Consider the following 16,534-nt stretch of genomic DNA (forward strand, 5'->3'; position numbering starts at 1 on the left):
CACGTGCCTCTTAACACTGTGTGTAGCACTCAGCCTTGTGTCTCCTACTTGCTTGCAAGTTCATGAGGCTGGAGCCGCCTATGTTTTGTGACACCCTCACCTCTAACAGAACACACATGATAAGTATGTGAGAGCTAGAATACCTGGGAGTAGTCAATACCCAAGAAACTTCTCATTCTGATTCTGTTACATGGAGACAAAACACCCGAGTCTCATATACCTGTGCTTCAAAGGGTTCCTGTCATGCTACCCATAATCCACACATGCCCATCAGTGATTAATGCCAACCAAGGACAGCGATGGAGAAACCACAGACATGGCTGTCTTCATGAGAGACCATAGCACACCACTCTATCCTTACCTTGTCTAAAAAAATCCCAAGCTTTCTCAAAAGCACGAAGCACTTTAAACATGGCACTCTTTAGAACTACTAAACACCATATTCTCATTTGGAAAAGCAATACTAACTTTAGCATTCCAAAAGCACCAATGTCATCTTACCGTCATATTTCTAGTTCCTAGCACCGTGGCTGGTGTGCACTTGAAAGTGTGCCTGTGATGAACACAGAGCCTGATACTGACCAAGCCAGAGATGTGAAAGAAGTGGCTTCTCAAAGGAAAGTGCCAGCTGAAGAGGGGAGAAGGTGGCAGATCTAGCCACTGCTGAGCTGAGCTGAGCTGAGCTGACACTCCAAGGGAACCCGGCCTAGTAAGTTCCCAGAGAGTATTGCTAGGGGTGGGGTGGTGGGTAGAATAGAGATGGAATTAAAATACTGAACAATGAGTGACACTTAAGGTAGAGGTAGGGTGGTGACTGAAATGAAAGCAATCTAAGTTCCTTCCAGAGGAGGACAGTGAAAATGCTGATTAGCTTTAGAGTTTTAAGTCAGGTGTTCATGGTATAACGACTGAGAAAGCTACTAAAAATTCAGAAACAGAACACATAACCTCTAAACCAGAAAAGGAAAGAAAAAAAAATACTTCAGTCAACCAAACAGCAGGAACAGAGAGAGGAAACAGCAGCATTAAAAATCCCATCACTTAATAGGCATAAGTTGTCAGATTGGGTATGAAAACGACCACCTCCTCCTCCACACAAACGTTTACAGACTGGAAATAATTGTAGAATGATATTCACCAGAGAGACACCTAAAATGTAAGGTTGAAAAATAAAAGGGCAGCAAAGATACACTGGGGGCTTTGGTTCCTATTAAGGGAATGAAGCAGCACAGGCTACTGGCTCCCTTCCCCAAAAATCAACCTTAGAAAAACAGTACATTCTAGGGAACAGCGAAAATCTGAGGAACCACCACCAAAACCAGACACAACCCAAACCAACAAGAAATCTCCCCAAATCCTGTACGAACCCCCAGGAAACTGAAGGTCTCCTCAGAAACTGGGAGGGGAGGTAGGACATCAGTGAGACGTCTACTCCTGCTATGCCTGCGACAAAAGTGGGACACTCAGGGCAGCCCCAGAACTGCTGGGTGAAAATGGGTGGGCTAGGCAGCTTCTCCTGGGATTGAAACCTTTTAGCCTCTGAAGCCCCAGGGCTGGCAGATGACAATCAGGAATTGCTGCTTCTTCCTAAGCCTCTGAAAGTAAATCTGAGAGCAGCTGCTGGTGGAGTAGCTGACAATGACTGTGAAGTACCTGGAGGTTATTACCTTCCCCTGCTTGAGCTCATTGGAAGGGACAGGAGAGCACATGGCCTTACCCTTTCACCAGTAAATACTACTGGACAGAGGAGCTGGTGCTCTGAAGGAACATGAGCTCACAGGCCAAAATAACCAGAGTGTAATAATTCCCGGCCCCCAAAGTCAGCAAACTAAACTTATACTCTAACCAAGAATTAAAAATAAAGCAAAATAAATATACGGGCGATATTAGCAGTATGAAGCAGGAACAAGAACCGAGTGGAAATATTAAGTATGAAAAATAAAATGAATGAAATAGAGGGACAGATAGAGGTCAAAACCAATTGACTGGAGCGTCATCCTGAGGGCCTTTACGTAAAGGATGCAGGAAAAGGGCCAGAAGAAACGGACACACACACACACAGCGGCCCCGGGGGGAGCAGGAGCCAGCACCTGAGTAAGTGGGAGTTCTAGAAGAAAACAGAGACAAGTAAGGAGGAAATAATCTGAAGAAATAAACTAGATTGACCAGAATTAAATAGATGAAAGAATTCATGGATGAGTAAGGAAAACATACAACCAGAAACATTGCAGTAAGAGATTTAAGGCCATCTAAGAAAATCAAAAATTCTGAAAGCTCCCAGAGAGAAATAGCAGGAAAAGAACTTTGAATTCAAAATTTGTATCAAGACAAACTCATTTAAACATGAAAGTATAATTAAAAATTCTCAGGGATGCAAGGTTTCAGATTTTTTTTCCACAAAAGACTCAAGATATTTTTAGAAGAAGTGATCAAATATGAAAAATAAATTTAGACATGGGATGAGATAGAGGAAGTAAGGGTGGGCAAATAAATACTTAAGCAAAATTTGTACAGGTGGTCCTGAAGGTTAACAATGGTTTAACTTGACACAGATTCAGCAGAAACCATGCATCAGATTTTGATTTTTAATATTTTCCTGAGCTAGCAATATGTAGAGGGGTACTCTCTTGGATGCTGGGCGTGGCAGTGAGCTACAGCTCCCAGTCAGGCACACAAGCACAAGGTACACAACAGGATGTTTACAACTATTTAGGCAGGCTAATTTAAATGTTGTAGGCAACTTTATGGTAGGCTAGGCTAAGCTATGATGTTGAGGTTAGATGTATTAAATGCATTTTTTACTTATAATATGATAGGTTTATTGGGACATGACCCCATTGTAAGTTGAGGAAGGTCTGTAGTCTGAAACAGCTAGGAGGAAAGGCAAGAAGAGGGAAGCAGAAAGGGGGAGGGGGAAGAAGGGAAGGAAAGGAAAACAGAGTATATTAATAATCCAGAGCCAAAATTCTAAAAAATACCAACATGGTAGTGTTGTGAAGACCCAAATCTTACTAGGAAGAAGATTTAGATGATAAAGAAACCAATAGGGGTAAATAAGCATGATTAGTATTGAGTAACAGCAATAAAAATGAAAGTAACGTTAAGACAGGACACCATAAATCTCCTAGAAAAAAACATAGGCAAAACATTCTCTGACAAATTGTAGCAATCTTTTCCTAGGTCAGTCTCCCAAGGCAACAGAAATAAAAGCAAAAATAAACAAATGGGACCTAATTAAACTTACAAGCTTTTGCACAGCAAAGGAAACCAACCATAAGCAAAATGAAAAGACAATATATGCACTGGGAGAAAAGATATGCAAATGATGCTACTGACAAGGGCTTAATTTCCAAGATGTACAAACAGCTCATACAACTCAATAACAAAAAATCAGCCCAAACAAAAATGGGCAGAAGACCTAAATAGACATTTCTCCAGTGAAGATGTACAGATGGCTAATAGGCACATGAAAAGATGCTCAACATCGCTTATTACCAGAGAAATGCAAATAAAAACTACAATGAAGTATCAACTTCACACTGGTCAGAATGGCCATTATTAAAAAATCCACAAATGATAAATGCTAGAGAGCGTGTGGAGAAAAGGGAACCCTCCTACACTGCTGGTGGGAATGTAGTTTGGTGTAGCCATTATGGAAAACAGTACGGAGATTCCTTAAAAAGCTAAAAATAGACTTACCACATATGATCCAGCAATCCTACTCCTGGGCACATTCTGGAGGGAACTCTAATTCGAAAAGATACATGCACCCCAATGTTCACTGCAGCACTATATACAACAGCCAAAACATGGAAGCAACTTAAACAGATGACTGGATAAAGAAGCTGTGGTATATTTATACAGTGGACTACTACTCAGTGATAAAAAAAATGCCATTTGGAGCAGCATGGATGGACCTGGAGATTGTCATTCTAAGTGAAGTAAGCCAGAAAGAGAAAGAAAAATACCATATGGTATCATATATAGAATGTAAAAAAATTAAAAAAAAAAAGAAAAAAGAGAACACTAATGAACTCATCTACAAAACAGAAACAGACTCGCAGACATAGTAAACAATCTTATGGTTACTGGGGAAAGGGGGTGGGAAGGGATAAATTTGGGAGTTTGAGATTTATAAATGTTAACCACTATATATAAAAATAGATAAAAAACACATTTCTTCTGTATAGCACAGGGAACTATATCCAATATCTTGTAATAACCTTTAATGAAAAAGAATATGAAAATGAGTATGTGTGTATATATATACATATGTATATATGCATGACTCGACATTATGCTGTACACCAGAAATTTACTCTGACTATATCAATAAAATTTTTTTTAAAAAATGAAAGGAATGCAGGAATGGTTCCATATTAGAAAAATCCATCAAGGTATTTTGCTAAATGAATAAAGGTAAAAATTACACACAGAAAAATAAACATTTAGTAACATTAATCTTTTATTTAATGTGAGGAGAGGGGAAACTTCTTAGTTTTCAAACGTCTTTAACTTGATGTTTAAGACTGCTCTCCAGAATGGATGTACAGTTCAACGTTTATTGCAATACTGTGTTACGGTTTTTATGTCCCTACCTCACCATCACCACTTGGCATTATCCAGTTTTCTAATTTTGGCCAGTCTTAGGGCTGTAAAGTGACGGCTCTTAAGAAAAAACAAATCATGATTGCTAATGAGTTGAACATCTCTTCATATATGTTACCCTTTTGGGTTTCCTCTTCTATGAACTACCTATTCATTATTCTCTGTTCAGTTTTCTTTACAATTCAGCAGTGTTTTTGTATGTTCTAGGTATAAATAAATCCTTTGGTGGTTTTACATATTGCAAGTATCTTCTCTGAGCCTGTTATTTGTCATCCTTTATTGACACATATAATTACTAAATACTTTATAGTTTCCTTTCCTACTGTGAATAGTATCTTTTCCTTTTTTATTACATTATCTAATTGGCTATTGCTCTTGTAGAAAAATCCTTGAAGTTTTCATAAACTTATAGCTAGCAGCCTTAAACTTATTTTTAACTGTTTGTTGTTTCTCTTGGCTTTTTTATATAGTTGTTCCTGAACATCTGAAAACAATGGCTTAAAAATAAAGAGTTTTATTTCTCATTTGCCAATATTGATAATCTGTTACTTTTTCTTTCCTTACAGACTGGATTAGAGCATGCAGTTCTAAATTAGTAGCATGATACTGGGCACAGTAGGACTATGAGTTAGGATCCTGGGTTGACTACTTTGATGGGGACTGAATAACAATGGCTTCAGTAAGATGGAAGGTTTCTCTTTTTCATGTGACAGTCTGAGCTAGTAGGCAGTTCAGGAGATAAGTGGCTACCCCAAGAGGTTAATGTGTTTTTGTTACATAACCCTCACAGACAGAACTGGTTTGCCATGACCACTTTCACATTCTGACCTACAGGAAAGGGGAAATTAGAAGCCCTTTCAAGGATGTGGCCTGGTAATTACAACCTACTTCTGTTTCCATCCTATTGGTCAAAACTTAGTCAGATGTTTATGTTGCAAAATAGCCTGGAAAATAGTCTCAAACCAGCAAGCTACTGCCTAGTCAAAATGTGGGGGCCGGGGGTTCTGTAGAGAAAGAAGTGAGGAGATGTACAGAGTGTGCAGTTGTCTTGTTCCTATGTGATGGTATATAAAACCATTAATAAAATCTGCACGGACTAAGGGTTTCTCCAATTAAAAAAAGATAATCTATAACACATGGTCTTCTTGTATCCATTGATATAATGTATATTACTTCTTCCCTTTCTCAATGTAGTTAAGTACAGCAATGGATTTTTGTAATGCTGATTACCATTCATATGAATAAGCACATGAGTGAAGAACTTATGATTTATTATATATAGTATTTAGTTATTCTAAATATTTGATTCAAATATATAGAATTGATGATGTAGGATACTATGTTTTGCAGAATTTGAAGCACTGAACTTAGTGAAAATTCAGGCTGTAGTGGACGAGTTAACATTTATTTAAAATCTTAATACATGCCTAGCAATTTGCATGTTATAGTAAAAATACTTAACATTTGAAAACCTACCATGTGCCACATACAACTTATAAAAGAGTTGTTATTATTTCCACTTTATGAGAAAACTGAGGCACAGAGAGGTTAAGTAACTCACCTAAAGCTATACAACCAGTAGGTGGAAAAGACCAAGCTCCGAAGCTTCCGATCTTCCTACTGTTTCACAGTGCCTCCCGATGATCAATTATTCGGTGATGATAAGTATGATGATGACAGACAAGACGAACCAGGGTATTACTGCTTAATTCTTTCATAAAGTGTCAACTCAGAACCATAGGGAACTTTTCTATTTGAATGAAAAATTAAAATTTGAATTTAATAGAAAAACTGGGATTCATTTACAGAATTTCATTTAACTTAGAACTTTTTGGAATACTCCTACTTTACAAAGTTAGGAATGCCACAGGGCAGAAACAGACAGAAACAGTCTGTGTGGAACATGAAGGTACATTCACACAGTACCAGGACAGCTCTGGAGTCTGAGGGAAATCGGCCTCACACTCCCAGGCTGAATCCATGTTTATACGGAAGGAGGGGTATATTCTTTATTCTAATCTCACAATTTCAAAATGATTCACGCTGAACCGATGCAGCTTTGTAAATCTCAAAGAAAGTCTGCCTGAAACAAAATATACACATGGTACCTTATCCTTACAGCTTTCAGGGCTTTGAAAATAGTTAACAAATTAAAAATCCGAACAAGTCTTTGACGGGAAAAAAACTGAAAAGATTTTGCAATGAAACAATATGTGTACTGGACTGAGTAAAGACCAAATAATTTATTTTCTGAAAACTGCTCTCTTTGTGATACACCACCTGTTGGGTCATACCAATAGGGTCTAACAGCGGAAAAAAAAATTCTTTGAAGACATAAAAGAAAAAGAATAATTCACCCATCAAATACAAATATACTATTTTATTCTAAGGGAATATTTCTATGGTTTCTGCAAGGGGAAAACCCAAAAGTGTCTAAGAAACAAAAAAAGAAAAGAATGGATAATTTAATGTTTCTCTTGTTTGATATTTTTTTCTCCCTGGAAAAAAAGTAACTTTACATAATTTTAATACAATTTTAAAAAGCAAATAACTGACATATATCAACAGCTATGCTTATGAGGAATGACCAATAATTAATCAATATTTTCTTTTATGAATTAATTTAGGATCTGGACGACTCCATGGACTAACATGCAACTGAAATCCTGACACAGTCATTTACCTGGGTACTGGCTGTTCTCAGTTAAAAGATAACAGATTTTTTTTTCTCTGTTTTTTTTTTTTTTAAACAATTTATCTACTATGCCAAATATCTGCTTTTCATACAGCTACAGAAGGGGAAATATTAGTGTTTGTATAAACCATAAAATTTGTATAGTGGGGACTATTACACCTGATGTTTCTGGATAGTTTATTGGCAGACTTATCAGACAATCCAATTGTTTTTCCTCCATATCAAACAAGCTCTGGAAGTAAGTTTTCCAGTCAGAAATGACAAACACAGATGGAATTAATCGTACATAATTGGGGCAGATTTACTTCTTGCACATAGTTGTTGGTAACAAAAACAAAATTTGTTACAGGCAGAGGGATAGAACCATAAGTACACAATGTCAAAAGGCCTACTTTTAAATTTTTATTGTAGTTAAATGACTTTATTTAAAAAACAAACAAACAAAAAGAACAAAAAACACCTTCCACTCCCATCTAAAAAAATGGGACATATTGAAAAGTCTTTTAAGGTTAAAATTTCTAAGAGGCTTTTTGGACTTCTCTCACTTCTATTGTAGGGTCAAATTAACCTCAGCTAAAGAAATTCTGATTGGGCAATATCATAAAAGCTTTGATTCAAAATTTTGTGGGGAAGAAACAGAATGAAGATGAAGGAGATGGATCGATATGCCAAACACACCTATGACTTGCAGTCCTCATTGACCTACTAAAACAGCTAGAGTTTGGAATAATGCTATAAGACCACCTGCTTGTGGATACGCAAGACAGTCAATGTCTTTGTATCCTAAGCCCAGAATCCTATTTTCAAGTTTCTTAGGGCAACAAGGTCATCTTCCAAATGCTTTACTGAACTTAGTGAATACACTAGGGCCTTTTCTACCATAATTCTGATAGCTAAGTAACACTGTCTTTGTGGAGTTACCCACAGGTTTGCCAGAGTAAGGAGAGGGACTATTCTTTTTGAAATGACAAGGGCCTCCAGAAACTGGTGCAAAAGACAAAAATAAGAGGAATTATTTGGGAAACAGGAAGATAAAACAATGGGAGAAAAGCTGCCTTTTGGGGATAAAATGAAGACAAAAGGAGAACCTCCATTTCTGTGTACCACAGCTCATGCTATGAGACAGCAGCAATAAAGGCTGACACCCAGAGAAGTGGGCATTTTAGTGGGTTTTCTACGAACATTTCAGGACACTTGGGGTCTAATGGGCTCCAGAAGTTTTCTGTGTGCATGATCATTTTTGCAGAGTTTCAGCCCCTTTAACTTAATTTACCCACATCCAGAGCCACAGCTGAGAAGGCTAGACCCAGAAAGTGAAAGGGATACATTACTGTGTGAACAGCAGTGAAGGCCTTTTTCCCTGACATGAGGGGCCCCATGGCAAAAGCACCAGAGGCTTCTACCCTTCACAGAACTGGCTTGGCAGTGAAAATCAAAATCAAGACCACTTCACTCTCTACCTTTTAAAAAAAAGTTGAGTATTTTTATTCGGTCTTCAAGTCTGGGTCCCACAGCTCTCATCTGATGTCACTCTTAGGTCTGCACTGATCTCTCTCCTGACTTTTACATGGGGCTTGCCCAAGTAGCCTATTGCAGCCAAGGTTTCACTCCAAAGCTACCTCTCTAAGGTCTAAGGTTACTATGGTAGAGTTTTATACAACAGTTTTCCTTAAAAATATTCCACAATTTGTTATTCCCAAACAAAATAAGATTATGCACCACTCAGAAGAATTGGTTAGTCATTCTGAAGATGTCTAAGAACTATATCACTGCCAAAGGACAACATTTCTCAGTTCATATTCTTTCCTTCAATTTTCATTTGTACATCCACACTGTGGTTCACGAGTTGTCTGTTTTCCATTATCTTATAATCAAGTCAAGAGGACTTGGACTTAATAGATCGTTTTCCAAAGCTGGATGCATTCACAGTTTGGTGCATACCAACGTGTATGAAAATAGGAACCCCACTTCCACTTTAATCTGATAATTCAACATCAGAGTCTTCTGATTTGGCTTTGGCAAGTTCTTCATGTACCTCCCTCACCATGAGGATACGTGTTAACATGGTGTCCAGGGTCCCAGGGTCTATCGGGAATGTGGAGTACCACATGGGGCTATTTGGAACACAGGAGCGCTCAGGTTGAAGGTAAAACACATCATTCCTCTGCTTCACACTTTCAGAACTATCCATAGGGAAAAAAATAAGAAGGAAAAAAAGCAAGAAAAATTGGGGATCAGAGAGTATAGGAAATACGTAACTACTCTAAATATAATGGCTCTCAACTTTTCTGTACTGTGACGAATATTATAAACAATCTACCCACAGAGATAAGTAAGCTTATAGGCATTTTCCCCCAGGAGCAACCTGTAACTCCACATTTCTTCTCCTACACTCAAGAATCACACTGGATTGGAAGTGAGTATAATGTTAATAGACGACAAAATGTAAATCTTTCACAAACTTTAGTACTTAAAACTTACCAGGAGCAACCAAAAATTCAACTAACATGTGACACGACGGCTGAGCACCCAGTATCCTGGAATGAGCTCCAAGAGCACTCAGTACACATTATCAAAGAGCAAACCTAGTCGTTAAATTTCTGAGGAAAAAGTAGGTTAGTGTGGATCTTACAACTCTAAAGTCATAAGGTTTCTGTAAAAAAACACCACTCAAAAATTTCAATTCTTTAAGCAATTCTCCTATTTATAGGTTTAGCAGTACAATTTCTCCTCCTCTTCTCTCTATAAATAATAAAATCACAGCAGCTTGGATATAACACAAGGTTGAGCAACAGTTGTAAAGATCAAACGATGGCAGTAATTCTTGCTTTTGAAGAGACTTTTGGAAAAAAAATTTATTAAGATAAATCAATTTGCTTCTTGGTTCAAAATTCAGGCAGTTATAAGACTGGGGGAAAATGAAATTAGATGTAAATCCTTGTTTAAACTCACAGACAGCTACATTTCTGATATTCAAGCATCCGAAATCTAAAATATGTTGACTACCTTTTGAAGGATGTTATATCTAGTTCAGAGGAAAATCACTTACCATTTTGACAGGTAAAACTCATAAAGTCGTACTGGGCATCTTAGTGGGTTGTCAGTGTTCTCTGCCATCTCCACACCCACTGGAACCTCATCATCTTCATTTCGTTTCCTCTTGCCAACAGTTAGTTTATCTTGAGATGGAAAATAGTCATCAAAACATTAGAAGAGTCTTTTCTTCAAATCTTAAGATACCTAATGAGCTTTGCTTCCAGTTAGAACTGTCACTCCCTCCCCCTTCCTTTCACTTACTCACTCATTCAACAAATATTTACTGAGACCCAAGGACATGCTAGATTAGTGCTAGGTTAATAAAACAAAATCAAAAGAAAGTCCTTGTCCTGTAAAATTTACGTTGCCCTCCTCACCAAAGTGGGAGCAGCATGACAAAAAGCATAATGCTTGAGAGTGTGTCTCAATTTTGAACCTAACTTTTTTGAGAGAATTTATTAGGCAAAGAGTTCTTAAGCCGTAGCAAGATAAAAGGGCGGGGGTGGGGGTGGGTTTCAAGTGCTCTTTCTTCTCCTACAGTAGAGATCAAGATAGAAATTGTCACCTTTTTATCTGAAAATATTTCTCTTGTGGGGCACCACTGTCCACTGGACATTTAAGACTCTTTCATCTGTTACAGCATTATAAGAAATGAAATCTCTGCTGAGAAAAGAAATTCTCAGTAAAGCTGATCATTTGATAAAGAAAGAACAAACCCTTTTTTACCAACAGGATTTTGCAGAGGCCAAGGGTTGTCAGAAAGAAGCTGGGGTGAAGACATGGAAGGTGGGCTCTTTCTTTCCCACTTTCTCCATTCAATCTTCAAGAGAATAGAAGGCGGATCTGAGAACCTGGGGAAAAAGGCTTTTTTCTTTTTTTACAGCTGCTTTTAACAACTGATCCAGAACTTTCCCCAGTTTCCTGTATTAGTTATTACTTAAACAGAATTCACTCAGTTTTCCATTTAGAGGTTACCTAAATAGAAAGACTTTGCTAGTTACTCAGAAAAGAAGCTGAATTATCACCAATCTTGTCAAGCATCTCATCAGAGAACAGGGAAATATTTACCTCATTGCCTCTCCTTCCCTGAATTAATATCAATTAAGAGCACAGAGTGGGCTACATATGAACAAAACAAAGGAAATGGGACACAGACATGTGTTGAAATACCAAGATAATAGTATTTTCTAAAGTGAAGGAGCAACTGAGAAAAAAGTTAACACAAAGATGAACATCACAATTATTCTTTACAGATTCTAGTTTCAGTAATTTAAAAATCTCACCTTCAAAATATATATTTCACTCTTACCCCCAAGGAAGTTAACAACTTGACTTTGGTAATTTCAGAACTTATAATTTTGGTCAAAATTAATAAATTTAATTTCTGTTTCCATAAAACAATATTAACTTTTTAAACGTTAAAAACAAACTCTTATTTAATATGCTATTTTTTGGAATACAAGATCATTTCTAATAAAATTGTCACTGCTGACATTATTCTACTGTGTACAAAAGAATATACTCTAGGTCACATTTAAGTTCTTTCAGAATTGGACAATATTAACTAAAAAGAGGTGCTCTAGTCAAAAAAGAAAAAAGATTTAGAAACAGGAGATTTAAGTTATGCAGGTTCCTTTTAACTAGTTATTCACGCATCTGTTGCCTCAAAATCCATGATTTTCAACCCTGGTTGTACATTTAAATTTCCTGGGAAGTTTTTAAATGCAGGTTACCTGGGGTATAACCTACACCAATTAAATCAGAATTTCTAATTTAAAAGCCTATAAAAGCACACTGAAGAGCAAGTGATTCCTCCAATTTTGAGTCAAACCTTTAACCTGGCCCTGACAATAAACAAACATATTTAAATGTTAAACTAAAGATACACAATTCCGTGTCTAGAATTTGCAATTACTCTTGTGATAAGTGTCTGTTTGAATACTAACAAGACTTCAAACAGAAATCTTACCAGAGAGGGGACAAGATGGCAGAGTAGGAAGATCTTGGGCTCATCTCCTGACACAGAGACACCCAAACTGTAACTACACATAGAGAGACTATCTCTGGGAAAGACTTGAAGACTGGCAGAAAAGATTTTCCACAACTAAGGATAAAAAGAAAAGGCCCCACTGAGATGGGTATGAGGGGCAGAGATCCTCTCTGGCCAGGACCACGCCTCGGGTGCAGTGACGCACAGGCAGGACGGGGCACAGCTGCAGGCGTCCTCCTGAGGAGCTGGATGTGCTCCTCAGCACCAGAAAGAAGAGCCCCGTAACACTTGGCTTTGAAAACCAGCGGGGCTTACGTCCAGAGAGCTGCAGGAAACCAAAACTCCACTCTTAAAGTGTGCACGAAAAACTGTCTTGCTCCAAGTCCCACTACAGAAGCAGGACTCTGAAAAGGCCTGGGTCAGACATGAAGGAGATTCAGTAACTGAGTTTAGGGTGTATGCAGGACAGGCAGGGATCTTTTAGAATTTCCTCTGGTTGTGCAGACACTGGTGAACATGTTTTTTGCTTACCTTCTACCTAGCAAGTCTGGTGCTGGCAGGCACTGTTTATGACTCTCCCCATTTTATCTCAGTTCACCTGCAAATCCATCCCAGCTGGTGCTCCTCCAAAGCAACTCTCCACCCCATCATACCCAGCAAGTGGCTTCAGCTAGTACTGGAGCCCATCCAAAACAGCTGGTCCCACACACCAGAGCACCCACAACAGTCATGGCTAGGCATTACAGTCAGCTGTGTCAGGGCCAGCCTTGCACACTAGCACAGCCACAGCCATCATGGCCCAGCCACAACAGGAGGGTGCATGCAGCCCACACAGGTGACACTCCAGGAGCACCTGGCTTTGTCCACCAGGGGACCCACACTACTGGGCCTTACAGGATAGCTTCTACATGAAGCCAGGCCTTTTAGACTGGGAGATGTAGCTGATCTATCTAATACAAAGAAACAAACACAGAGAGCTAGAAAAATTGAGGAGAAAAAGGAGTATGTTCCAAAAGAAAGAATAAGACAAAAACATCAAAATAAGAGAACTAAACAAAACAAAGATAGGCAATCTACAAGATAAAGAGTTCAAAATAATGGTCATAGTGCTTGCTTCAGCAACATATATACTAAAACTGGGAACAATACAGAGAAGATTAGCATGGCCACTGTGCAAAATAATGGTCATAAAGATAATAACCCTACACACTACTATATATAAAAGAGATAAACAACAAGGACCTACTGTATAGCACAGGAAACTATATTCAGTATCTATAATAACCTACAATGGGAAAGAATCTGAACAAAAATGTATGTGTACAAAATAATCACTTTGCTGTATACTTGAAACACTGTAAATGAACTACACTTCAATAAATTAAAAAATCAAAAAATTATGGGTAATTTCCACCATATAAAAATATATTAACTGAATTCAAGAGAAGACTAGAGGAACACTGAGAACTTTAACAAAGAGATACAAAATATTAAAAGAATTAATCAGAGATGAAGAATACAGTAACTGAAATGAAAAATACACAAGAGGGAATCAACAGCAGATTAGATGATGCAGAAGAATAGATAAGTGTCCTGGAAAAGGGGGTAGTGTAAATCACCCAATTAGAGGAGCAAAAAGTAGGGAGAAATAAAAAAAATGTGGCTAGTTTAAAAGACCTCTGGGGACATCAAGCATGCTAACATTTGCATTATAGGGATCCCAGAAGAGAGAGAAAAAGAAAAAGAAAATCTATCTGAAAAAATAATGGCGGAAAACCTCCCTCACCTGGCTAAGTAAACAGACATCCAAGTTCAGGAAACACAGAGAGTCTCAAACAAGATGAATCCAAAGAAACCCACACCAGGACACATTATAATTAAAACGTCAAAAAGTTAAAGATGAAGAGAGAATATTAAAAGCCGCAACAGAAAAACAAATAGTTACATATACAGGAACCCCCATTAAGACTGTCAGCTGGCTTTTGGCAGAAACCTCAAAGGCCAGAAGGGAGTGGGCATGACATATTCAAAATGATAAAAGGAAAAAATTTACAACCAAGAATATTCTATCCAGCAAGATTATCCTTCAGAATTAAAGGAGAAATAAAGAGTTCCCAGACAAGCAAAAGCTAAAGGAGTTCATCAACACTAAACTGAACTTAAAATAAATATTAAAAGGACTTCTTTAAACATAAAAGAAAAGGTTGTAACTAGAAATATGAAAATTCTGGGAAAAAACCTCACGGTAAAGGCAAACATACAGTAAAGGTAGTGAATCAACCACCTATATAGCTAGTATGAAGGTTAAAAGACAAAAGTAGTAAAATCACATAACCTACAATTATTAAACAATGTATAAACATTTTTTAAAGTAAAATATTATGTCAAAAACATAAAAGGTGAGGTGGCGGAGGAGTAAAAACTGTACTTTTAGAATGCAGTCAAACTAAAGCAACCATCAACTTAAAATACACTGCTACATATATTAAGTTGTTATATAATAACCTCATGGTAACCACAAACCAAAAACCAATAACACACACAAACACATACAAGAGAAAGAAATACAAACATAACACTAAAAACAGCCATCAAATCACAAGGGAAGAAAGCAAAAGAAGCAGACAAGAACAGCAAGAACCACCAGAAAACAATAACAAAATAGTAATAAGTATGCACCTATAATAATTACATGTAAATAGACTAAATGCTCCAATCAAAAGACATGGTGGATGAATGGATACCAAAATAAGATCCTATATAATAAGGCATATATATACTGCCTACCAGAGACTCACTTCAGATCTAAAGATACACACAGACTGAAAGTAAGGGGAAGGAAAATGATATTCCATTCAAATGGAAACAAAAAGAAAGCTGGGGTAGCAACACTTAGATCAAACAGACTAAAACAGAGACAAAGAAGGCTTGCATAATGATAAAGGGATCAATCCAACAAGATGAAATACTTGTATATATGTATGTATCCTACATAGGAGCACATAAATATATAAAGCAATGTTAACAGACATAAAAGGAGAAAGTGACAATAACACAATAATAGGAGAGGACTTTAACACTTCATTTACATCAATGGATAGATCATCCAGACACAAAATCAATAAGGAAACATTGGCCTTAAATGACATATTAAACCAGATGGACTTGATAGATATATCATGTTAGCCACAAAACAAATCTCAGTAAGTTTAAGAAAACTGAAATCATATTAAGCATCTTTCCTGATCACAATGATATGAGACTAGAAATTAACTAAAAAAGTGGGGAGGGTTATTAGCTCAGTGGTAGAGTGCATGCTTAGCATGCACAAGGTCCTGCATTCAGTGCCCAGTACCTCCATTAAAAATAAATAAAGTAATAAATAAACCTAATTCCCGCCCCCAATAAATAAAGAAATAAATAAAATTTTAAAACAAAGAAATTAACTAAAAAAAAAAAAAAAGAAAGAAAAAAACACAAACGTGGAGTATAAACAACATGCTACTAAACAATCAATGGATCATTCAAGAAATCAAACAGAAAAACAAAAAAATACTTTGAGATAAAATCTATGGAATGCTGCAAAAACAGTTCTAAGAGGAAAATTTATAGTGACACAGGTCTATCTCAGGAAACAAGAAAAATCTCAAATAATCTAACATTACACCTAAAGGATCCCCCAAACTAGGAACAAACAAAACCCAAAGTTACTAGAAGGAAGAAAATTATAAGATCAAAGCAAAAATAAATGAAGTAAGAGACTAATAAAAAACATAGATGAAACTATCAGCTTGTCCTTTGAAAAGATAAACAAAACTGACAAATCTTTAGCCAGATTCATCAAGAAAACAAACAAAAACCAAAGGGCCCAAATGAATAAAATGAAAAATGAAACAGAAATTACAACTCACCACAGAAATACAAAAGATCATAAGAGATTACTATGAACAATTATATACCAAACTATTGGACAACCTAGAGGAAAATGATAAATTCCCACAAATATACTATCTTTCAAAAGTAAATAAGGAAGAAATAGAAAATACAAAAAGACTAACCACCAGTAATGAAAATGAAGCAGTAATCAAAACACTCCCAACAAAGGTTCAGGATCAGATGGCTTCACAGATGAATTTTAGCAAACACTTAAAGAAGAGTTAATATGTATCCTTCTCAAAATTATTCCAAAATATATAAGAGGAAGG

The 16,534-nt window shown here is 37.0% G+C and overlaps 2 protein-coding genes and 1 non-coding gene across 10 annotated transcripts in view; 2 read left to right on the forward strand and 1 right to left on the reverse strand.

Moving 5' to 3' along the window:
• The window catches only part of KIAA0319L (KIAA0319 like), a 99,689-nt gene extending 94,549 nt beyond the window's left edge, over positions 1-5,140 (forward strand). The window contains exon 22 of the transcript XR_006726696.2: positions 516-5,140. The gene's annotated coding sequence lies outside the window, so the exon portion shown is untranslated. The remainder of the gene's footprint in view (positions 1-515) is intronic.
• A 1,833-nt stretch (positions 5,141-6,973) lies between these two features.
• ZMYM4 (zinc finger MYM-type containing 4) overlaps positions 6,974-16,534 on the reverse strand; it is a 145,228-nt gene continuing 135,667 nt past the window's right edge. For all 8 annotated transcript variants that reach the window (XM_074376874.1, XM_074376875.1, XM_074376876.1 and 5 more), the window contains 2 exons: positions 10,353-10,482; positions 6,974-9,486 (listed from right to left, as the gene is read on the reverse strand). In XM_074376874.1, coding sequence (XP_074232975.1) covers positions 9,279-9,486; positions 10,353-10,482 — 338 coding nt within the window. In that variant the 3' untranslated portion in view covers positions 6,974-9,278. The remainder of the gene's footprint in view (positions 9,487-10,352; positions 10,483-16,534) is intronic.
• On the forward strand, positions 13,436-13,539 carry LOC123618300 (U6 spliceosomal RNA). The gene has a single exon (XR_006726709.1). It is a non-coding gene; the product is annotated as a U6 spliceosomal RNA (small nuclear RNA).

This window comes from Camelus bactrianus, chromosome 13, assembly GCF_048773025.1.
Source record: "Camelus bactrianus isolate YW-2024 breed Bactrian camel chromosome 13, ASM4877302v1, whole genome shotgun sequence".
NCBI classification, from domain to species: Eukaryota; Metazoa; Chordata; class Mammalia; order Artiodactyla; family Camelidae; genus Camelus; species Camelus bactrianus.